Source organism: Lemur catta, chromosome 2 (genome assembly GCF_020740605.2).
Source record: "Lemur catta isolate mLemCat1 chromosome 2, mLemCat1.pri, whole genome shotgun sequence".
In the NCBI taxonomy this organism is placed as follows: domain Eukaryota; kingdom Metazoa; phylum Chordata; class Mammalia; order Primates; family Lemuridae; genus Lemur; species Lemur catta.
In genome coordinates, this window is record NC_059129.1 from 23,136,730 (window position 1) to 23,162,181 (window position 25,452).

General features: G+C 39.3%; 1 protein-coding gene across 1 annotated transcript; it reads right to left on the bottom strand.

Moving 5' to 3' along the window:
* Positions 1–61: 61 nt before the first annotated feature.
* On the bottom strand, positions 62–23,023 carry LOC123631535 (zinc finger protein 33B-like). The gene is made up of 5 exons (XM_045541273.1): positions 21,936–23,023; positions 21,443–21,507; positions 14,496–14,637; positions 14,109–14,204; positions 62–3,378 (listed from the first exon to the last, which is right to left on the bottom strand). The coding sequence occupies exons 2-5, from the start codon at positions 21,455–21,457 to the stop codon at positions 653–655; spliced, it is 2,979 nt and encodes a 992-aa protein (XP_045397229.1). The 5' UTR covers positions 21,458–21,507; positions 21,936–23,023; the 3' UTR covers positions 62–652.
* Positions 23,024–25,452: the final 2,429 nt, after the last annotated feature.

Genomic DNA, 25,452 nt, shown 5'->3' on the forward strand with positions numbered 1-25,452 from the left:
GTCAGTTTGCTGCTGCAACTTGTGTTTTTCAAAAGGCTTCATAGTCCAACAATGAATATCATTAACATTAGATATATTTGTTGTATTTTCAAAATTTGGTAGCACAACTGAAACATGAATTATATTACATTATTTCTAGAAAAAAAAGTATCTCTATCTCCTAAATTGACAGATGTCTCCTTGGTCTTCTCTGCTTATATAATAATGTTTGGTTTTTTTCTCTTGAAAGCATTCATACACATAAAACATTTACATAGTTTCACACCAATAACAATTACCTGATGTGCCGTAAGCTGTGACTTTGTAAATGCATTTATACTTTTGTCACATTGTTTTTTCCCTATGATTTCTCTGAAGCATGTGCTGTATTTGATTTGTTGGTGGATACTATTATACAGCATGAGTGACTCAGAGGTCACTCCCCATTGAAGTTCTCTCATATTTAGTATGATGGCATAATTTTCCCATTTTCATTTCATTCATGGAGAGCCCTCCAGCCCCTACTATTTGTGTGTTTTCTGATGCTAACGAAGTACTAAATTTACACAAAAGGAGTTTTCCACATTTTTACATTCATAAGGTTTTTCCAAAGTTTTCCCTGCTGTGGTAAGATTTGACTTCACACAGGAGGATTTTCCACATTTGTTACAATTTAGGGTATCACTCTTGTGTGAATTATCTGATGACAAGTAAGAGTTGACTTCTTGCAGAAGGTTTTCCCACATTCGTTACATTCATAGGGTTTCTCCCCTGTGTGTGTTCGTTGATGCACTGTGAGAGTTGACTTCATACAGAAGGATTTCCCACATCTATTACATTCATAGGGCTTCTCCCCTGTGTGGGTTCTCTGATGATTGATGAGGTTTGACTTCACATAAAAAGTTTTCCCACATTCATTACATTCAAAAGGGTTCTTCCCTGTGTGAGTTCTCTGATGCACAGTGAGGTGTGATTTCATGCAGAAAGATTTGTCACATTCATTACATTTATAAGGCTTCTCTTCTGTGTGAGTTCTCTGGTGAATGGTTAAGGCTGACTTATAGCAAAAGGATTTGCCACACTTATTACACTCATGGGGTTTCTCACCAGTGTGTGTTCTCTGATGTTCAATGAGATGTGACTTCTGGAAGAAAGTTTTCCCACATTCATTACACTCATAGGGTTTCTCCCCTGTGTGTGTTCGCTGATGTTTAGTAAGGTGTGACTTCTGGAAGAAGGTTTTCCCACATTCTTTACATTCATATGGTTTCTCCCCTGTATGGATTCTCTGATGTTGACTGAGGGCTGACTTCATATAAAAGGATTTCCCACATTCGTTGCATTTATAGGGTTTCTCCCCCGTATGAGTTCTCTGATGTACAGTTAGGGTTGACTTATGGCGAAAGGTTTTCTGACATTCATTGCATTCATAGGGTTTCTCTTGTGAATGTGTTCTCTGATGATCAGTGAGATTTGACTTCATAGCAAAGGCTTTCCCACATTCATTACATACATGGGGTTTCTTTCCTGTGTGATTTCTCTGATGTATATTAAGATATGACTTCACATAGAATGACTTTTCACATTCATTACATTTATAAGGTTTCTCTCCAGTGTGAGTTCTCTGGTGTACAACTAAGGTTGATTTCACATGGAAGGACTTCCCACATTCGTTACATTCATGTGGCCTCTCCCCTGTGTGAGTTCTCCTATGTTTAGTGAGGGCTGACTTTTTGTAGAAGGACTTCTCACATTCATTACATCCATAGGGTTTCTCCCCTGTGTGAGTTCTCTGATGTACAATGAGGACTGAATTCATAGAGAAGGATTTGCCACATTCGTTACAGTCATAGGGTTTCTCCCCTGTGTGAATTTTCTGATGTTTAGTGAGATTTGACTTCACACAAAAGGCTTTCCCACATTCATTACAATCATAGGGTTTCTTACCTGTGTGAGTTACCTGATGTATAATTAGGGCTGACTTATAACAGAAGGATTTGCCACACTTAGTACATTTATAGGGTTTATCGTCTGTATGCTTCCCTTGATGTACATTTAGGGCTGACTTATAGTAGAAAGATTTTCCACATTCATTGCATCCATAAGGTTTCTCCCCTGTGTGTGTTCTGTGATGGTCAGCAAATTGTGACTTCTGGAAGAAAGTCTTCCCACATTCATTACATTTGAAAGGTTTCTCCCCAGTATGTGTTTTTTGGTGTTTAGTTAGGTTAGATTTCACACAGAACGATTTCCCACATTCCTTACATTCATATGGTTTCTCCCCTGTGTGAGTTCTTTGATGATGATTGAAGTTTGATTTTGCATAGAAAGATTTCCCACATTCATTACACTGATACGGTTTCTCTCCTGTGTGAATTCTCTGATGGACTCGTAGGGCTGAGCTATGACGAAAAGATTTCTTACACTCATTACATACATAAAGCTTCTTTTCTGACTGTGTTCCCTGGTGATCAGTGAGGGATGACTTCACAAGAGTTTTACCACATTCACTGGGTTTCTCTTTTGGGTGAGTTCTCTGAGAGTCAGTGAGTTGTGATTTCTGGAAGGTTTTCACACAGTTATTACTTTCACATTGTTTCTCTCTTATGTACATCATATGATGTTGAGTGAGATGGGACACCTGGCAAAAAGATTTCTTGCAATGACTACATTCAAAGGTTCTCTTTCCTATTTGAGTTCTATGTGGTTGTATGAGATGTGACTTCTTGCTGAAATTCTCATTTTCATTAGATTCGTGGGTTTTCTGCCCTGTGTTAACTTTCTGATGTTTACAGAGGACTAACTTCTCACACTCATTAACTTCAGAGCAATTCTTCCTTGTGCGAGGTTCCTGATGAACTCTGAGGGTTGACGTGGCACTGACATTTTCCCCATGTTCCTTAGAATCACAGGGTATCTCTCCTGTTTTAGACATTTTATGTGTTACGATGGCTGCCTTCTCAGGGAAGGTGTTTCCACATTCATTATCTTCCAAAGGTGGTCCCAAAGTTTTGATTTCCTGTTGCTCAATAAAGTGCTCATTAAGACTTGAGGATTTCCCACCTTGGTTATATACATCACGTTTCTTTCCAATGTGAGTCTTTTCTTGATTATCAAAAGGCAACTTCTCACATACATTAATTTCATCAGAGTTCTTATTTGCATAATTTTTATCACTAATACTTGATTCTGAGACATATTTCAAACTCATTCCACATGAGTCAGACTGGGAGGGTGTTTTTCTCGAAGAAACCTGGTTTATGCCCAGATTCAGTGCTTTTCCAAAAACATTCTCTCTCTTCTTAAAGAATGTGTTGTTGCTGAGGAGTGAAGTGCCCCACAAATGTTTATCTTGGTTTTCCTGGCTTCTGTTTATCAGGTCATTTAATTTCTGGACTTCTAGAAACGAGAAAAATTAAGTGTACTTAAAAATTTTTAATACATTTCTTATATAAGTGAGATTTATTATATCACTGACTCTATTTTCAGGCCCAGGATCCTAGGATAAAATCTCAAGCACATATTTCTCCTTGGTTCAGAAAAACTTAAAATAAAAAACATCTGCTATATTAGAAAATGGAGAGGAGAATTAACAATGAACACACATATATTTGCTAATTTTAAAAATATGACCCTCAAAACTGAAAAGAGAAGGGGAAATTAAACAAGAACAGTGAATGGAGGGCAAAGCATTAGAGAAAAACTCAAAAATGGGGTGAGCCCAACAGAAACCATGAACAGGAAATGGAGTGAAAAGGAATAAGAGATATGGATGTTAAGAAGAAATATTACAGGAAGGCTTAGATGTGTAATAATAAAGGTGATACAGATCTATATAGATATAGCCTACTATGTATATGGCAACAGATAAAATAAGATGTATATTAGTTGCTCAAGATAACCTTATAAAAATAAATATCTTCTAAAATATTCATTACCAAACAGAAGTCACAAGTCTGACAGATTCTTATGGCCAGCTATCTTGCTAGTCAGCTTTGGCTCTACTAACTACTCAGATATCCTCAAGGAAATGCACCTCTCTAGCTCTCCCTATTTTAAGCGCTCTCTCTCTCTCACACACAGACACACACACACACACACACACACACACACACACACACACACTTTTCCACATTATGTCCCTTAAACTACATTTTCTTAAAAAACCTGGAGTCATTATGTACACTTTGCATTAACACAACTTTGAAAAGTATTAATTTTATCTAAATAGGACTTGATAAATACAGAATTTCAAAATATATCATACACTTTTGTTTACCTCTCCCAACAATAACCTATGCTCCTAGCAGGTGCTAATGTATCCCCAATTGCCTTTGAACTCCTCTGAGTAGCTATATAGTTAGTGGCTCTCAACAAGCAGTATGCATCTGAATTATTTGGAAACTTTTATTCAAAATACAGGGTAGAGTCTGTCATGGTCCCATGTCAATCTATAAACCCTATGAATCAGAATCTAGAGGGATGTGAAGTAGGCATATGTACTTGTGAAGTACTTTCTGAATAAACATATCTATTAGTATAATAGATGAACATATCAATTATATATTACATAGGAAAAAGAAGAGTATAAAGGAGACCCTTTAGATGGGGAAAATCATCAGGTGTCACAGTATATGATTAAGTCTGAGTTTCTTTTAGTTCAGCCACCAAGTGAAATGCGAATTCCAAGGAGAGATTAATGTTGACTAGAGTAATTATGAAGCACTTAAAAACACAGGTGAAAACTAGCTCAAACATAAATTGTGTGTAAAAATAAGCACTGCAAGCATCAAATACATCCCAGGCACAGTCCAAAGCCCTAGTCTTAACAGGATCTGAACAACCAAATCTCAAGAAGAGGAGCAGATGTTGGGAAGACACAGAAGTAATATTTAGGAAGCCAGATCAAATGGAACTTAAGACTTTTGTAAAACAACAAAGGGATCAATATGGATTGGTGTAGCATTCATTTTAAGAAAAGGTGTCTTAACAGAAGGCAGCCCAATGTTTACATAAGGCTAGCAAAAAAACAGAACAGAACATATTTTAGGTTTAAATATATATACTTAGTAATCAAATAAGTCATGAGAGAATAAGGTTCTGGTTTTTGAGTGACATCACTGGAAAACAAAAGCTATGAGAGTTTTCAAAAGGAAATAAAAAATAAGAGATCAGTATAACAAATGGATGATTTTCATGGTTGTCCAATATAGAAGATATATGGTGGAAACTAATTAATTAGAAGTAAGAAATGTGAGAAGATATCTAAGTTGGAAGAGGTGATGTTGGTTATTTTTTTGCCATTTTTACAATGAAGGACTAGAACACCTCAGGTAAAATGGAGAGTAGACTGCAGATGAGACCAAGATAGAGAAGGTAGCATTTTTTGAAGTATTAAGTAAAGCAAAAAAAGTTTAAATCTTAAGAATGGACAAGGCACTGGAGAAAATATTATACAGAGACAGGCTTGAGGGACTCTTTGCAGAATTCCCACATGATCAAAATTGGGATTGTAAATTTTTTTTTTTTTTTTTTTTTTTTTTGCCAAATGTGAGACTATAAAATGGTATTTCACTGTTCAAAAAGTAAAAAATAGTTTTTACTTGCGTGCTGTTTGGGAAATTTTTTCCTACCTCAAGATCATAGATATTACAGTTTTAAACATATTCCACTATACTTTTTTCTAAAAGTTTTATAGTTTTGACTTTTAAATGGATTTCTGAATAATGGTAGAAGGCAAAAATGTTTTCCCCCATATGGGTAACTAATTTTATCAACACTGCTTATTGAGTAATCTCACCTTTGTCAGTTTCTCTCATATATCTGATTTCCACTTACGTGTGGAGCTGGTTCTGGGCTCTTATTTCCATCCCATTTATTTTCACACCAATATCACACTCTTCATTACTATAGCAGTGTAACAAGTATTGGCATTTAAGAGGGCAAGCCCCTCTACAACCTAATTCTTCTTAGCCTTCTGTAATCTTTTGGTTACTTTTTTAACTTTATTCCTCTAAACAAAATCTGAAGTCCTTCATGTTTTAATTAATTGTCATATTGATTCTCACAAATGACTCGTTCATTTGGGCTTGCTAATTTTTTGTTTTGAGATCTTATTTTTGGAGCCCTTAATCTGTGGGAATCCTGATGGCTAAAGTGGAGATCCTTTCCTTGAAAGATGATTTTTGCCTATCTCCTGGAAGCCAGGAAAAAACTAACAATACAACCAGGGATTCATTCAGCCAGATTTTCAGAGCCCTCAACTCAATGTAGAAGTCTCAGCTTGCACTTTCCCATCTGCTTGTCCCCAAAGTAGTGAAAATCACCATTTGCCTTCTGGACAACCTCAGTTTTATGTCTGTGTTCTGCCAAATGAACCCTTCTCTAGTTTCAGCTCATTATTAGATTTTTATTTGGTTTTGTCTCTTGGACACTATAGATTTCCCTTGTTTTAGAAAACCCAGAACTGTATTAAACTTCTTGTTATAATTTATCTGGGTTCTAATACTATCATATTGGCAAGGCCCTTCAGAGTATCTAGCTTACCATCCTGCTGGAAGCAGAAATCCCCATTCTTGTTTGAACCTCCACTTATCATGTTTTGCCATGCCATTCTCCAAAAACTTTTGTTGTTAAGATCACAACACCAAATTCAACATTTCTTAGTCTTCATCTTAATCTCTCAGTGCCATGTAACACATGTAATATCGCTTCAATTTTTTAAAATACTTTTTTGAATAATATATTCCCAAGGCTCAAATTTCTAAAGATTCAGAAAAAGTACAGTTAAAAATTTCCTTCTGATTGATGTTTAACAGCCACCCAGTTCCCTTCTCAGAAGCAAGAAGTGATATCAGTTTCCTGTGCATCCTTCAGGATATTCTAGACAACTTTATTTGAGACGTGTTATTGGCATGTGTACAGATTCACTTAAGAGAACTGATATCTTTAGTTCCTGAGTCTTACTATGCTTTAGTGGCTTCCTATCTTAATATGATACAATCTTGTTTCAAAATTTTACATATATATATAATACATTTGTTCCTAGTTATTTTTTAAATTTTTGTTACTATTTTAAGTGAGATCGATTCATCTTTCTTATCTTTCAACTGGTTGTTTTCCAACTGGGTTGGTCAGATATACAATCACATTGTCTGCCAATAATGATTTTATCTCTTCCTTTCCAACTGTAACACAAATAATTTATTTCACAATTATTACATTTTCTTTCTTTCCTTTCTTCCTTCCTGCCTTCCTTCCTCCCTCTCTTTTTTTTTTTTTAATTGAAACAGTGTCTTGCTGTCTTGTCCAGTTAGAGTGCAGTGGCATGATCATAGCTCACTGCAACCTCAAACTCCTGGGCTCAAGAAATTCTCCTGCCTCAACCTCCCAAGTAGCTGGGACTACAGGTATGCACCAACATGCCCGGCTAATTTTTCTATTTTTTGTAGATATGGGGTCCTGCTCTTGCTCAGGCTAGTCTCAAACTCTTGAGCTCAAGTGATCCTCCTGCCTCAGCCTCCCAGAGTGCTAGGATTACACACACGAGCCTCCACGCCCAGCCTTGATTATATTTTCTAATTCATTCAAAATTTTAAATACATGCTTGAAGGTGTTGACTCGGGGAGGTGGGGGGTGGGGGGAGGGGATGGAGGTATGACTACATGGTGAGTGCCAGGCACACTGTCTGGAGAATGGACACGCTTGAGGCTCTGACTCAAGGGGATGGGCGGGACATAGTCAATGTATATAACCTGAACTTATGTACCGCCATGATGAGCTGAAATTTAAAAAAAAATTTTTAATTAATGGTAATAATAGTGGACACCCTTATTGTGATGACTTACTCATAATATATCTAGAATTTCCTTCTTATACATAAATGGGGTTGGAAGACCTTCTTTCATCTAATCCTATTTTACTGTTTTATGCCTTTTGAGTATCCACAGAGAAAAATCTTCCTCAATGTTTTAATATGGCACACTTTTAGCGTACTGTGGATTGTATGTGCTAATATTCTATTTGTGATTTTGGCATTCATGTTCATAAAAAATAGTATTGATCAGAGGTCAGCAAACTTTCTGTAAAGGACATAAAGTAATATTTCTATAAATATTTTAAGTTACATGAGCAATATACAATCTGTTACATATTTGTTTCACAACCCTTTAAAAATGTATGAACCATTCTTAGCTCTTTCCTCCTTTGAATTTATTGAAGATTTTTTAGCATTCCATTTTAATTTATCTATTGGCTTTTGGACTATATTTCTTTGTATTTTTAATGGCTGATCTAGGGACTACAATATACATACCTAGCCACTCACAGTCTAATTAACATTAATGTTTTACCACTTCACATAAAATGTAAATGCCTTACAACCAGATAGACCCCTTTACCCTCCTCACTTTGTAGCAGCTGTCATATGTATTACATCTACATACGTTTATAATCTTACTGGACAGTGATATCATTTTTATTTTCAACAGTCATGAATACTTTAAAGAACTTAAGAGAATAATAGTCATTTATATTTATCCAGATATTAATCATCACTATTGCTTTTCCTTCATTTCTGAAGTTTCAAGTTTCCCTCCAGTATCAATTCCCTTCAGTCTAAAAATAACTCTAGGATTTCTTTTAAAGCAAGTCTGCTGATGATTTTTCTTAGTTTTCCTTCATTTCCATCATTATTGAAGGATATGTCACTGCATACAGAATTCTGGGTGGGTAGATCTTTTCTTTCACCACATTAAAGATGTTATTCCACTTGTCATCTATCTCCATGGTCTCTGATGAGAATTTATAGCCATTTCTAATCATCTTCCCCTGAATGTAATGTATCATTTTTTCTCTGGCTGCTTTCAAGGTGCTTCATTTATCTTCAGTTTCAGTATTTTAAATATGAAGTACCTAGGTGTATTTTTTATTACATTTATCTTGTTTGTTATTCAAGAACAAGCATCTTGAATCTGTAAATGTCTGTCTTTCATCAAATGTTAAAAAAGTTTTTGACCATTATTGTTTCAATTTTTTTTTGCACTAAGCTCTATTTTCCCTCTGTTATGGGATGAAATGTGTCCTACAAAATTCATATGTTGAAGTCCTAACCCCCAGGACCTCAGAAGGTAACTATATTTGGATATAGGGTTTTTGATGAAGTAATTAAGGTTAAATGAGGTCACTAGGGTGGGCCCTAATCCAATATGACTAGTGTCCTTACAAGAAGAGGAGATTAAGACATAGACATGCATAGAGATAAGACCACTGAAGATAAAAAGAAAATGACCACCTACAAGTTGAGGAGAGAGGTCTCGGGAGAAACCAACCCTGCCCACACCTTGATCTTGGACTTGGTCCACCCCCCAGAAATGGAGAAAATAAATTTCTGTTGTTGAAGTCCCCAGTCTTTGTTATGGCAGCCCTAGAAAATAAATACACCCTTCTCCGGAATTCCAATGACATGCATATGAGACCTTTCGGTATCATCTCACAGGTCCTTGAATTCTGTTACTGTTTTTTCTATCTTTTTTCTTTCTGTTCTTCAGACTGAGTAATTTCTGTTCATCTATCTCCACATTCACTCACTCACCCTTCTGTCATCTCCACTCTGTTATTGACCATATCTAGCAAATTTTTCACTTGAGGTATTATAGTTTTCAGGTCTAAAGTTTCTAGATTTTTTTAAATAGTTTGATAGTTTTTATTTCTGATATCTATCTTTGTATTCGCTTCAATAGTGTTTATATCATGGGACATAGTTATAATAGCTGTTTTAAAGTCCTTGTCTTACAGTTCACACAACTGGATCATCTTGATTGCTTGTTCCCTTGAAAACTGGTCAGATTTTCTTGGCCCTTAGTATTCTGAGTAATTCTGGAAATTTTGAATATTACATTGTGAAATTCTAGGTCCTCTGAGAACGACTGTGGTGGTGGTATTTCAGGAGGCAATCAATCCAATTAGGTTCAGATCACATGTTCTGTCTTCCCTTTAATGGGCACCAGTTCCATTATCAGTTCAGTTTTCAAAGATTGTGCCATCCTGTATTGGGTCTGACCTGAACGGGAGTCACTTGGGTGGTAGTCTGGGGTGTGGGCAATGGTTTTTTGTTGCTACTTAGCTCTCAAAGCCTTTGCTATGTTGCTTTGGGTCTGCCCCACACATGCAGGTCTGGGGTGAGCCTCTCAGACTTGTACCAGACTCATCATAATTCAAGTCATCCTTTTCTAGCCCATCCTTCTCTGGGATTCTCCACAACACTATCCAACCCCCAAAGGCAACTTCCCTGGGTCTCTGGCCAAAGGAGGGGTTTTTCTCAGAATTTTAGCCACAATTCCATTAAGGTAGGGCCACCTTAGAGCACGAGAGGAAGCAGCAAGGGAAAAGAGAATAGAAAAAAAACTATATAAACCTTCCTCCACATTCTTCCACCCATAGGTTCCCCTTTTCCTGTTTCCTCCGGCCAGAATGACAAAGTTGACCACAAAGTCTTAGCTGCCCATGTACCTACTACCACATGCCACAGCACAGCCCCACAACTGGGGCCACCATTAGGGCAGGACTGGAAAAGGAAAAGGGAGGAAAACATGGGGATCCCCCTATACACTACAGCTCCATGGGTCCCTTTTCCCATATGTGTTCAGAAAGAGGGCTTCTCTTGGAGTTTTTGCTGCCCTTGCTATGTGTACAGTTCTGTACTGGGGCCATGCTAGGGCCAAAGGCAGGAGACAAGCCAAAAAATAGAAATAGGAAACTTACAGCCATGTGAATCCTTTCTTCAACTTTTTACTCCCTTCCCAATCTGCTTGCTATTGTTTGATTTTTCAAAGTCCTCAAGTAGCTGATTTTTGTATTATCAGGAGTTTTAGTTGTAATAAGTGGGAAATACAGGCTATATTTACCTTATTCCGTCTTGGCCAGCGCCAAAAGTAGCATTTATTTTAATTGGTAAGCTCAGTATGTTTATATTTACTATTTCAAGCAAATATATTTGATCTTAGCTCACATTTTTATGTTATACTGTTTATATTATATAGAGAGCTTTTCACTGTTTACCTTGCTTTATTTAATGTGTGCTGCTTCTGGTAACAAAAACAATTATATTTCCATTTTACTTGTTATTTTTAAAATTATAAACTTTTTACAATACTCTCGGTTATCTATTTGTTTAGATAGTTCCCAGTGATTCCTTACTATGAACAATAAAGAAATTACTATAGTTTTCTCCATTCTTCTATATCTCACCACCCAATTTTAATTCATCTTTGTTAGTGGTTACATGGGATGATCATATATACTTGATTTGTTGGCTTTAAATGTTATCCTTTGATGTAACCTCCACTATTAAAAATGAGAAACCCAGCATACATAAATTTTTTCCCACCAGTTTTCCCCTTCTTCTTCCCAGTTTTATTTAAATGTTTTTTTTTTACAGTGTCCAAGTCTATAACATTCACACTCTGTCCTGAAATCCAATCCCCACATTAGTTTTAGATTTAGTTTTCAGTTAAATTCAATTTTCACACATAATCTCCTGTTGAATTATATTTTACTAACTCTCAATTGAAGTTCATCTTCTTTGAAACGGGTTTATGAGAATATTTTCTGAATCCTTGAACACTTAAATTTATTTCATTTTTATTATTTTAACTGATATTATTATTATATTATTATATTTATATTTTAGAAGTCCCTTACATTTCCTTCTGGGTTGAGTTGCCCTAGAACGCTCTACCCCACCCCACCCCCCTTGCTGGTTCCAGGTGCATGCATGCTAGGTTGATATTTTATTGCTTTCAGGAGTTCTTCTACTTACTTCATAGTTTCAGGTTTTAACCATTACTCAGATTTGTAGGAAATTAGAGTCCATAACTTGTGTCTCAGTATCCTAGATGGTTTTGGATGACTTACATGAAGAGAAGGGGAAAATGCTGACTTCACATGTCCATATTCAAACCAGAAATTCCTTCTTTACTTCTTGAAAAGCACCTTTACTTGGCTGCTAGGATATCATAATCTCTTAGCTTCCTCCTATCTCCTGCACAGTACTTCTAAGTGTTGTAAGGCCAGGGTCTCAGCCCCTTCTCTCATCTACTATCTACATCCATTCCCCCAAGGCACTCTCATGACTTTGCATATCATCTTTTAATGATAACTTTCAAATTTATATATGTACTCCTGTCTTCTCCCAGACTCCAGATTTTATTAATGTACGTCCAAGCGCCTAATCAATATCTAAACTTGAATAACTAATAATCACCTTAATATTGACATTTCTTAAAGTAACCTCTTTAAAATATTTCCTCCTAACTGCTTCTGTGCAGTTTTTCCATCCCAGTATACACATCCTCTCCCCCATCATCATGTTGCTCAGACAAAACCGAGGTTATCCCTAACTCTGTTCTCTCTCTCATCCTCCACATCTAATTCCATAGCAATGCTACTGGCTCTACTCTCAAAACATCCAGTCACATTTCATCACCTCTACTACCTCAAAGTCTAAGCCTCTATCATTTCTCATCTGAACCACTACAAACATCTCCTAATTGTGAGAGCTGAATCCATCAACACCCACACAGCTGACTATCTCCATTAACATGACTTTAGGAAGATAACACTTGCAAACAACTTTATTGTTCATTTTGGGAGCTTCCCCAAAACCCTTTTAACATGTTGACTGCTATGTGAATTTTATTTAACTCGGGCTAGTTTTGAGCCCAGGGCTTCATAAAGCAAAACCCTACAGTTGGTTCATGAAAATCTTACTTGTTGATGTTCTTATTGTTACAATTAATATTGACAATTTAATTCTAAAAATGTGGATTGCATAGCATACACCTCACACACAGAAGACAAAAAATAACAAATTAGAAAGGATCATTTTGTTTCAATAAAACACCATGGCCCCAGGAAAAAGTTTTTTTTTCTAGTGTGGAAGTCAATATGTTAAACAGCCTGCCCAACTTTCCAATAGATAATCCGCTATATATTCTGCAGGACTCTTCAATCCTCAGTGTGTCCACAAATCCTAAACCACTCTCTCATGATCCTTACCCAATAGTAACAGTAATCAAGCCTCTGCATTAAAAACATATCTTCAATTATACCCTCAAATCACAACAATGATTTGACTTTGTTCACTCTCTTCCAAGATGCTACTAAAATTATCAGGGTGAGTAATAAATTCAACTTTGCCTTTTAAAAAGGTTATTTCAGTGGTATTTGGGGGTAGCCATCATTTCACACTGTCTTTCTGTTTCTACTTTTGCCACCACCCTTGCTTCATCTCCAATTTTCTCTGTACAGTAGCCAGATAAATTCTCCTTAAACATACTCTTTTGCTAAAATCCATTAATAGCTACCCATCTCACCCAGATTAAAGTCAAAGTCCTTACCATGACCTGTAAGACTGGACAACATCTGACTTTGGATACCTCTCTGATGTCACCTCCCACTAGCTTCCCTCTTGGATTCTTCCCTGCAGCCACACTGGCTTCCCTGCTAGTCCCAGAACACTTCAGACAAACCCCTACCCCAAAGACTTGGCCTGGCTGTTCCTTCTGCCTGGAACTCCCAGAAGCCACCCAACGCACACACTTACTTCATTCAACTATCTGCTCTAATGCTGATCTCATCAAACAGGCATTCTCTGACCACCTTTTAAAAGAGCACAACCCATTCTCGATCTCCTTTTAGCCTACTTTAATTTTCTTCATTGTTCTTATTGCCACCTGACATTTTGTTCACCAGCATATCCCCAAAAAGAAGAATATGAGGGGTACAGAGTAGGCCTAAAATGAGTATCTTCAGAATAAATACTTTAATTAATTAATATGAGGAAGAGGGATAAAAAAGAAAGAGTCCATGAAAATGGAGGGAAAATGAATACTAAAGAAACAAAGAAATAAGGTACAAGATGAGGCAGGGAGGGATTAGATTTTTGGTATAAGAATGGTAAACTTCCCTGTAAGTTAAGCAGGAAAAGAAAGCATTTGTGTCTATGAATGATAGATGAAGAAGTAATTCAGGTTATCTGAGACACAGTCCAAAGATTCTAACCCCTGAACCAACCCAACCAGGACCTGATTTCCACTGGCTTGTTTCTGGCCTGGTGATAACCAACTCACGTGGATAACCCTGGTCTGGGAATTCTCCATCTAATGTCCATGGCTCTTCTCCTTGCTCCAACTTGAAAATCACATTGGGTTTGGTGATGCAATATCCTGTGAACAAGATACAGGGTGAGACTTCTGATGTACTGCTTGGATATTAGGGCTCCTGAAGGACAGGAAAGTGCTGCCTCAGTAGTCCCACAATAAAGGTGCCCATTTGAAACTCTTAGTAGGGAGGTGAGAACACATTCTTTCTGTGCCTAAAATGGAACAATCATCTTTGTCCCTGGAAATGTACACATGAATATTATTAAACTCCACAAAGGGCCCATAAATTCTGGCAGCTACGAACTAAGAAAAGAAACATATGCTGTTAGGCGTAACACAGAGAAAACTTCTCACCTATGGAGACCAGGTGGCTGTAATTCTCCAGCATCACATCGCGGTACAGGGTCTTCTGAGTACCATTCAGTCGTAGCCATTCGTCTCGGGTGAAGTTCACAGTTACATCCTTGAATGACACAGATCCCTGAACAGCACATGTCTGTTCAATCCAACGTAATCAATATTGGATGGCATGAAAAAGATATGTGGCATATTCTTAGCAAATTTATTTTGAGAGCTTACCATAAAATATTATGTAGCTTGCACATTCCCTTACCTTGTTTTGTGTTTTACTTTGTGGAATAAAGAGACAGCATGAGAGAAGCAGTGTATTACCTTATTAATTTTTTAAAAATAAAGCTCCTATCATGTGTCTTAAACTGTCATAGCTTGCCATGAATATTAACCTAAATAAATCCTTTTTTTCTGCCTTTTAGGAGTTTAAGTTTTAGCAAGGAAACATATATTTATGAACATTTATCCTATAGTAGAGTACTATGAGAGTTATGCTAGAATCATTTACAATCAGTGTTAACTAATGGTAGAAAACATGGTTCTATTTTATGCTATTCAATGAAGCCCACCCTGATAATAAATCTTCATTAATGTGGCATAATCATATACGCAAAGTCAAAGAGACATGAAAAACACACAGCAATGTGATAGGAGAACGCCTGAGAGCTTTAGGATGATAAAGAGCTGCAAAGGTATTTAGGGCTAGATTATGAAGCAATCTGAACTTACTCCCATAGTTTACTGGTCTCCAAAATACTTCATCACCACCCTAGCAATAAAGTTTTGAGCACTCTCAATTTGTTTATTTTTAAATAAATAATATATAAATCCTACCAACCCACACTGTAGTACCCAACCCTCGGGCTGCGGCCTGGTACTGGTCCATGGCCTGTTAGGAACTGGGCTGCGCATCACCATTTGAGCTCCACACCCACCCCCAACCCCATCTATAGAAAAATTGTCTTCCATGAAACTTAGGAACTAGGTGGGTCACACAGCAGGTGGTGAGCGGCGGGCAAGGGAGCAAAGCTTCATCTGTATTTACAGCTGCTCCCCATCACTTGCATCACTGCCTGAGCTCCACTTCCCCTCACCCCTATCTATGGAAAAATTGTCTTTCATGGAACCAGTCCCCGGTGCCAAAAAGGTTGGGGACCACTGGCTTAATGTATCCCTTTTTTTTTTTCTGGTTAAAAGTTAGATGTAGCAACCTAATGTTTTATTCCTATATGTCAGCGAAGTATCTTGTGCCTCTCTAGGAGGTAGGAGGTAGGTGTGACAACTGAGGATAATGAGAAGTCAACAAAGATGTGCAAGTCATCACTGAGGCCCATGGACAGCTATGCATTTTGGAAGGAATGCTCTGGATTATAGTGCTGTCCAGGAGACCTTCTACTATGATGGAAACATTCTTTAATAGCACCAGTAGGAAGCCATCAGCCATATCTAGCTCCTGAGCACTTGAAATGTGGAAAGTATGACTGAGGAAATGAATTTTTAATTTTAAATTTTATTTGCTTTCAGTTAATTTAAATATAAACTTAAATAGCCACATACAGCTAGCCACATGCTCAAGGATATAGAGAAAAACATGAAGATTATGAGGAGAAAAAGAAAAGATATATAAGACCAAAATTTCTAGAGGTAAAAAATATAATATTGAAACACACAAAAAAGGATTAACAGCAGATTAGACACTTTAAAAGGAAAAGATCCACACAATAATGTTAAACTAAAAGACACAGCAATAGAAACTACCCAAAGCACACAAAGGAAAATAAAAAATAAGAATAAATTAACAGACCATCAGTGATCTGTGAGAGGACATTATTAAGCAGCCTATAGGGATCACTGATGACCCAGGAGAAGGGAGAAGGAAATAGAAAAAATATTTGAAGAAAGTACGCCAAAATTTCTCCAAATTTAGTGAAAATTGTAATTCCACAAGTCCAAGTTCAAAGAACCCTAAGGAGAATAAACATAAATAAAACCACACTAAGACATGGCATGATAAAACTTTTGAAAATCAGTGACAAAGAGAAATATCTCAGATGTGGCCAGAGAAGAAGATAAGGATTATTACACACAATGAAACAAAGACAAGAATGACAGCAGACTTCTCAACAGAAACGAAGAAGGCTACATGTCAGGAGAGCAGCATACTGAAAGTGCTGAGGAAAAAACAAATCCTGCTAACCTAGAATTTATAATAATGTTCAGCAAAAAATATATTTCAAAAAAATAAAGACAAAATAAAGACTTTTCAGACAAGCAAAAGCTGAAACAATTCATTGCCACTGACTTGTACTATCGGACATGTTGAAAAAAATCAGAAGGAAAAATGATATCAGATACAAATTGGATCTTCACAAAGAAATGAAGAGCACCAACTGGCTAAACATATGTATAAATATAAAAGAGATTTTTTTTTCTAACTTTCAAAAATTTTAAGAGACATTTGGCAACATAAAGCTAATAATAATAACACCAATGTATTCTATGAATTAAAGGCATGGTAACAAATTATATAAAAGAAAAGAAATGAAAAAATGAAACTGTTGTTAAGGCTCTGTCTCTACATATGAAGTAGTATAATATCATTTAAAGAGAGAGTAAGAAATCAAATGTGTATATTGTAACCCTTGGAACAACTACTAAATGTAGAGGTATAGCTAACAATCCAATAGTGGATAATAAATGAAGCTGTAAATATTATCAATTCAAAATGAGACAATAAAAGCAAAAACAATAAAAAAATGAGACAAATAGAAAACAAATAGTAAGATGCTAATTATTAAACCCAACAATATAAATAACATTTTTTTTGAGACAGTCTTGCTCTGTCGTCCGGGCTAGAGTGCGTGGCATCAGCCTAGCTCACAGCAACCTCAAACTCCTAGGCTCAAGCGATTCTCCCTCCCCAGCTAGGCCTACAGGCATGTGCCACCACTTCCAGCTAGAATGATTTTTTAGATATGATGCCAAAGAAAGAAAACAATTGATAAGAAATGAAAGAAAGAATTGATAAGCTATGATTCACAAAAATTAAAAATTTCTGCTCTAGGAAAGATGCTGTCAAAAGAATGAAAAACAAGCCACAGACTGGGAGAAAATATTTGCAAACCACCTATCTGATAAAGGACTGTTATCCAAAATATACAAAGAATTCTTAAAATTCAACAAGAAAACAAACAACGCAATTAAAACACTGGCCCAAGATCTTATTAAATACTTCACCAAAGAAGATATACAGATGGCAAATAAACATATGAAAAGATGCTCCACATATGTCATCAGGAAAATATAAATTAAAACAACAATGAGATACCACTACATCCCTATTAGAATGGCCAAAATCCAGAACACTGACAACACCAAATGCTAGTAAGGATGTGGGGTAACAGGAACTCTCATTCACTGCTGACAGGAATGCAAAATTGTACAGTCACTCTGGAAGACAGTTTGGCAGTTTTTTCAAAGCTAAACATAGCCTTACAATATAATCCAGCAGTCAAACTCCTTGGTATTTATCCAAAGGAGCTGAAAATTTATGTCCACACAAAAACCTACACACACGTGTTTGGAAGCTTTATTCATAATTTCCAAAACTTGGAAGCAACCAGAATGTCCTTAAGTAGGTGAATGGATAAACTCTGCTACACCCAACCAATGGAGTATTATTCAGCACTATAAAGAAAGGAGCTGTCACGCTATGAAAAGACATGGAAGAAATGTTAATGCATATTACTAAGTAAAAAAAGTCAATCTAAAAAGGCTGTACACTGTATGATTCCAACTATTAGATGTTCTGGAAAAGGCAATACAATAATATGGATACAGTAAAAAGACAGGGTTTAGGAGATAGAGAGAAATGAAGAGGCAGAGCATGGAGGATTTTTAAGGCAGTGAAAATACTCTGTCTGATAATACAATGGTGGATACATGTCATTACCCATTTGACCAAATACATAGAATGTACAACACCAAAGGTGAACCCTAATGCAAACTATGGACTTTGGGTGACAACGCTGTGTCCGTCAATGTTAAGTTCATCGATTTTAGCAATTGTACCCCTGTGGTGCCGGGTGTTGATAATGGGGGAGGCTATGCATGTGTGGGAGCAGGGTATATATGTGAAATCTCTTTACCTTTCTCTTGATTATTCTGTAAACTTAAAACTGCTCCCAAAAATTGTCTTTATTTAAAAAAGGGTTAAAAAAGGGACCAGGTCTCTATACTGTTTGAGTCTATGGCACACAGCTCAGCACCCCACACAGTGAACTGCCCAGTAAACAATTGTTGAATAAAATATAAGGAGTATTAGAATTTATAGAACCAAAAAAAAAGAGAAATAGGAAGTGGTCATGTTCCCAATAGCCTTAAAATGATAAGGGGATTGGCTTTGGCCCTATGGGTACTGGGAAGTTACTCAAGTGGTTTCCATATGAAAGTGACATCATTTGAAATACATTTCAGATTAATTACTCAGGAGGAAGACAGACTTAATCTGGGGGAGAAAGAAGCAAGGAAATTACTCTAGAAGCTGTTCCAATAGTTCAGGGGAGAGAAAATGAAGCTCTGATAAGGGGAGTAGAAACTAAGGAGAAAGAGCACATTTAAGAAAGGTTAACATCTTAAAACTAGCAAAACCTAGATCCCAGACAGGATGAGATCAGAGGTAAGAGAGAGGGAAACATTCAGGATGATCTCTATTTTGGTAGCTTTACTCTGCCTGCTGTGAATCATCACCTGGCAAGGAATAGAAGGCAAAATTAGATGGGAGATGGGGAGGGGGGCTTTAAATAACTAACATTTTGGAACTGTTGAATATAAGGTGCCTCTATGCATCTGTACAGAGATGGATAAAACACAAGAGCCCAGGCTACAGAGACACATGGGTGTTACCACCACAGAGGGCATGAAATGTGCAGGAAGGTCTGGCAGAGTAAAAGGATGAGGGAGCTAAGGATGGAGATCTGGGGATATGCCATGAGAATGGGCAAGAGGAAGAAGACATCATGAGGGAGACAAAGAAATCAGAGCAGTAGGAATAAAGCCAGAAGAATGATGTCACAAAATACCATAGAAAGGAGCCTTTCAAGGAGAAAGAAGGTGAAAGTGTTTCAACTACCTAACACAGCAGAATGTTCTAGTAAGGTAAGGTCTGGAAAACATTCATTTTACTGCAAGGAGGGTGCTGTTGAACTTTATTAGGACATACCGGGCAGGTGATAGGGGGTGGCAAATTGCATAGAGTGGACTAAAATGTGAATGAATAAACAGATGCTTGTACCCCAGTGCTCATAGCCAAAAGGTGGAAAACAATTCAAATACCCATCGACAAATGAATAAACAAAATGTGGTATATCTATACAATAGAATTATTCAGCCATTAAAAAAAAATAAGCACTGACACATGATACATGAATGAACTTTGAAAATATTAGCTCGGTGAAATAAGACAGATAAAAAAGGACAAATATTTTATGCTTCTACTTAAATATTTAGAAATATGGAAATTCATAGAGACAGAAAGTACATTAGAAGTTACCAGGGCCTGGGGAGAGGGGGAAATGGGCAGTTATTGCTTACCACAGTGGTCCCTAACCCTTTTGACACTAGGGACTGTCTGCATCACTACCTTGCCTCCACCTTGGATCACCAGGCATTGGATTCTTATGGGGAGTGCGCAACCTGGATCCCTCGCATGCACAGTCTGCAGTGGGGTTCACACTCCTATGAGGGTGCGTCTGAAGCCCCCTGCTGATCTGGGGGGGGCTCAGGAAGTGATAGGAGCTATGGGGAGCGGCTGTGGGTGCAGGTGGGGCTTTGCTCAAGCTCTCCGCCACTTGCCTCCTGCTGTGCAGTGGAGTTGGGGACCTCAGGCTTAACAGGTACAGAGCTTTTGTTTGGATTCCACAACTGTGAATGTAATTAATACCACTGAACTTTATAGTTAAAATGATTAAAATAGCAAATTTTATGTTATATATATTTTATCATAAGAAAAAAAAGTGAACAGATAGTGCAGAAATATTTGCCAAACAATATGAGGTTGAACCATCTGTTGTCCAGTCTACATGTTTGAGGAAAAGTTATTTCAAAGACATGCAGTCCATTTCTTTCATTTCTCCAGACAGTTTTAAGTTTTGTCCCTAGATCAAAGGGGATGTTCTGAAAGATCTCTACCACATCCATGATGCTTTGGCCTCATAATAAAACCTGAGTTCCACCCTCCACTTCTGACAAAGGAAAATGACAGGCAACAGGGAGGTTTACTACAAGGTTCTTCACTTCATGATGACCTTCAAAGACATTTTTTTCAGGCCAGGCACAGTGGGTCACACCCGTAATCCTAGCACTCCGGGAGGCCGAGGCGGGAAGATCGCTCGAGGTCAGGAGTTCGAGACCAGCCTGAGCAAAAGCGAGACCCCATCTCTACTAAAATTAGAAAGAAATTATCTGGCCGACTAAAAATATATATAGAAAAAATTAGCTGGGCATGGTGGTGCATGCCTGTGGTCCCAGCTACTCGGGAGGCTGAGGCAGTAGGATTGCTTAAACCCAGGAGTTTGAGGTTGCTGTGAGCTAGGCTGACGCCATGGCACTCTAGCCTGGGCAACAGAGTAAGACTCTGTCTCAAAAAAAAAAAAAAAAAAGTCATTTTTTCAGACTCCAGTGCCAAGAATTCTTTCCGTTCCAGGAGTAACTGATTGGCTTCTTCTCATGGCCAGTGAAAAATCACATGTGGATTAGGAGGATAACAGACAAATCTGCAGCTCTCCTTTGAGGGCAGTAGGATCACATGACCATACAGCACCACAGCCACCTCTGCCTGCTTGTCAGCCACCACTCACTCTCCATCTACCCTCCATCTGAAGACATGAACACTTATAAAAGCCAGGGAATCCCCTGGAAAACAAAATAGGGAATAAAGAAACACAACTCACCTGGGATTTGTTCATTTTCTAGTACTCCTCTAAGAGCACAGAAACCGGTTCTCCAAAGAGCATACCTGGAAGAAAAAAAAGGAAAGAGGAACAGAATGAGAGATCTGGCTGGCCCTGCACCTGCTTGATTCTCCTACAAACTCCCACACACCCAAGGGGTACCCCTGATTTTGCAGAAGAAAGAAGGGAAACATTTTTATGTCCCTGTGCAACTCCAATATGATTTCATTGAGTGCAAACCTGCAATGTTTCCCACTGCTTTAACAATTTATATCCCCCCCTCAAAAACACAGAAATATTTAAAACAGAATTGATTAAACAAATTACAGCACTTTGGCCAGGGATGGTGGCTCATGCCTGTAATCCCAGCACTTCAGGAGGCCAAAACAGGAAGACCCCTTGAGGCCAAGATTTCAAGACCAGCCTGGGCAACATAGCAAGACTCCATCTCTACAAAAAAATTAAAAAATTAGCAGGACTTGGTGGCTCACACCTGTAGCTATTCAGGAGGTTGAAGCAGGAGGATTGCTTGAGCCTGGGAGTTGGAGGCTGCAGTGATTAAATGATGTTGGCAGGGGGCAAGAATCCACTTCAAGGTTGTTCTGTACATCTACTTTGCCACAATAATGTTAATTCCTGAGTCAAAGAATCCATATGAAGCTTTGGAAACAGGGATAGGTATTTTAAGAATAAATCTTTTAAAAAACTGTCTCTTTTACTTTGGTTGCAGTCTCTCAAAAGGAGCTTTCAACAGGAAACTTGTTTCAATTTGATTGGGTGAATAGCATTAATCCAGAGTAAGGGACTCTGACTTCTGTTCACACTTATTGATCCCAGACAAGTCATTTCCCCTGTCAGGCCCATTTTTTTCCTTCCTTCTTTCAAATGAAACAAAAATAGAAAACCCTGGCAAGGCCTCCCTGTGGTATGACTTCTTTTGACTCCACGAGATCAGGAAAGACTGCACAGCAGCACATCTCTCAGACAGGGCGATGGTCACGATTAGAAAGCTGTTCAGCCTCTGGAAAGCGTTAGTGAAGAACGACGGGACGAGGGCTGCCGGGTGCTGTTTAGCGTGAGGTTAAAATAAAATTTTCCGGGCCATGGAATCCCCGCCGACGAAGACATTTCTCTCTCCATCCGGCCCTGGCCGCCACTCTCACCCCAGTTCCTTTCTCTCTGTCAAGTGACTCGCGGTCTCTAAGGGCTTCCGAGTGCGGTGAAATCATTCAAGCCTCGGCCCTCGGGGCGATGTGCTCCTTTTCTGCGTCTCTTCAGCCGCTTCTCCGCAGGCCTGATGGGTCTCCGGTCAGAAGCTGGGGGGGTCGTCCGTCCTCCCGGCGACATTCCTGTTCCCGAGAGTCGCTCCCCCTCACCGCAGCAGAGCCCAGGGGACAAGCTCGCCGTAGCTGGAAGGGCCCCAAGTCGGCCCCGCTGAGAACACGCAGCTCCCAGAAACCCAGGCTGCGACGCCCACACGCGACGCAGGGCCGCTGCGGACAAAGCCCGGCTGGCCACGGTCCCCGTCTCGGCCGCGCCGCGTCTCTCGCGCCAGGCGGCTCTGGGGACCGCGCGGCGCGGGACGACGCGGGCAGGCTCCGCGCGGCCGCGGCCGCAGAATCACGCACCACACGCAGGGAACCCAAGGAACCGCTAGGCAAAGACTCGGCCCGCGTCCGGCTCACAGAGACGTCTGCGCTTCGGCCCGGGGCCCCACGCCACGCACTGCGAAGAGGCGAGGGCAACAGCGACACCTGCTAACCCTCACCTGCCGGGCGGCCGCCATCGGCCGCCGCCTCGGGCCCAGCCGAAACATGGAGCCCCGGCAGCCCCACGCGCGACCGCGCGCAGGCAGACGCCCCCGCCCCGCCCCGCCGGGGGATTCGCGCCTGCGCAGAGAGCCCTGCCGGCTCCGGGCCGCGCGCCACAGACTCCCCGGGGCTCCGCCCACAATAGGAGCCCGGCCTGCAGCGGACTCCTCCCTCCCGCCCCACACTCGCCCCTCCCACATCCCCCCTACTTCGCTTCACGTCCTCCCCCGCACCACCTTATCCCTCCACACCCCACTTCACCTTACACCACCGCCATCCACACTCCTCCCCACACCATCCCATTTCTCCCCCAAACCACTGCCACCTCTCCACACTCCCGCCCCCCACATTACCAGCCCCTCCTTCACCCTCCACGCACCCCCCACATCCCTCACCCCTTCCCCTGCACCCCGGGCCTCCCCTTGACACAAGCCCCCGCCTGCGGCGCCTGTCCCAAGCCTGGGGATGAGGAGTCTCCATGCAGCCCAGCGAGAGATTTAGGAATACAGATGAAACATTTAACCAAATTAGCCCAGCTGAGCAATTTTTTTTTATTAAATGTCAATAAAAAGAAATAAAGGGGAGTGGGGAGACAAATCTTAAGGAGCCGTACATGAAATTTGGAGGTAAATCAAACCGCACACAAACGGCAAGGAAAAAAAGGGTTATGTCACCCACTCTCCCCCACGTGATGGTGCTGACGTGACGCTCCTGCCTTCTGACATTTTTACCTAACGGGAAAAGCGTCCTAAGCGTCCAGAGAACTGGCCTAGCACAAAGGATATTTACCGCCTTAGTGCAGGAGAAAGGAAAGGGGCTTGGGATTTGTTTATCTCTGATCTTTATTACCTGTTATTGCCTTCTGCTAACTTTGGGTTTAATTTGTTCTTTTTCCAGATCCTGAAGGTGTAAATTTAGGTTGCTGATTTGGGATCTTCTTTTTTAATGGGAGCGTTTACAGCTATAAATTTCTCTCTTAGCACTACTTTGAGTGCATTCCATAAGTATTGGTGTGTTGTGTTTTCATTTTCATTTGTCTGAAGATATTTTCTGACTTCCCTTGTGATAGCATTATTTTTAATGAAGCCAAGACGTTATGGCAAACATAGAAGTATATTAAAATTTTTAAATGCCCTGAAATTTAATATTTTCTACTCACAGAACAAAATGGAGATTATCAGACTAGAAAGCAGTGATGGTGCATGTGGACTATTGGTATGGTGTATACAAACATTTTTCACAAATTTTTAAAAGAATGTTACTGTTTCCTCTCCCTCAAGTAGTATCTCAAGGTACAGAATCAGAGATAAAGAAGCCACAAATTTTAACTTGTAAAATTATATAAAGATACTTATTATTTGAAAATATAAAAATAAATGTGTTGCTGTCAAGATTTCTGCAGTTTAAAATTTACAAAAAAAAAAAAACTGCCTCAGGGAATCACAAGAGCAAGAAGTGACGAAAGGTGCTTACCTGTCTTTGTGTCTGTATTTGTCTGCTAGGGCTGCCATAACAGAACATCGCAGACTGGCAGCTTAAATAACAGAGGTTTATTTCTCACAGATCTGGAGGCTGGGAGTCCAAGGTCAAGATGCTGGCAGGGCTGGTTTGTCCTGAGGCTGTTCTCCTTAGCTTGCAGATGGCTACCTTCTTGCTGCGTCCTCACATGGCCTTTTCTCTGTGCACACACATCCCTGGTGTCCCTCTCTCTTCTTATGAGGACAGCAGTCATATCAGATTAGAGTCTCACCCTTAGACCTCACTTAACCTTAATTATGTCCTTAAAGGTTCTATCTCCAAATAAAGTCACATCTGGAGTAGGGCTTGCATACAGTACAGGCTGAGCATCCCGAATCTAAAAGTCCGAGATCTGAAAATCTGAAATCACTGGAAAATTTTGGATTTCACATTTTTGGATGCAGGATGCTCAACCTGTATATATTCTGCAAATATTTTAAAATCTAAAAAAAATCCAAACTCTGGGTGGTGGCTCACGCCTGTAATCCTAGCACTCTGGGAGGCTGAAGTGGGAGGATCTCTTGAGCTCAGGAGTTTGAGACCATCCTGAGCCCTGAACAAGAGCAAGACCCCATCTCTACTAAAAATAGAAAAAAATAGCTGGGCATGGTGGCACCTGCCTGTAGTACCAGCTATTCAGGAGGCTGAGGCAGTAGGATGGCTTGAAGCCAGGAGTTTGAG

Bases quoted from the DNA above. Each gene is read 5' to 3' on its own strand.
- LOC123631535 (XM_045541273.1), bottom strand. The intron at 14,205-14,495 runs GTGAGAAGTTTT...TCTTGTTCACAG, and splicing joins CAGCCACCTGGTCTCCATAG to GATATTGCATCACCAAACCC. The intron at 3,379-14,108 runs GTGAGTTGGTTA...TCTCGTTTCTAG, and splicing joins CCCAGACCAGGGTTATCCAC to AAGTCCAGAAATTAAATGAC.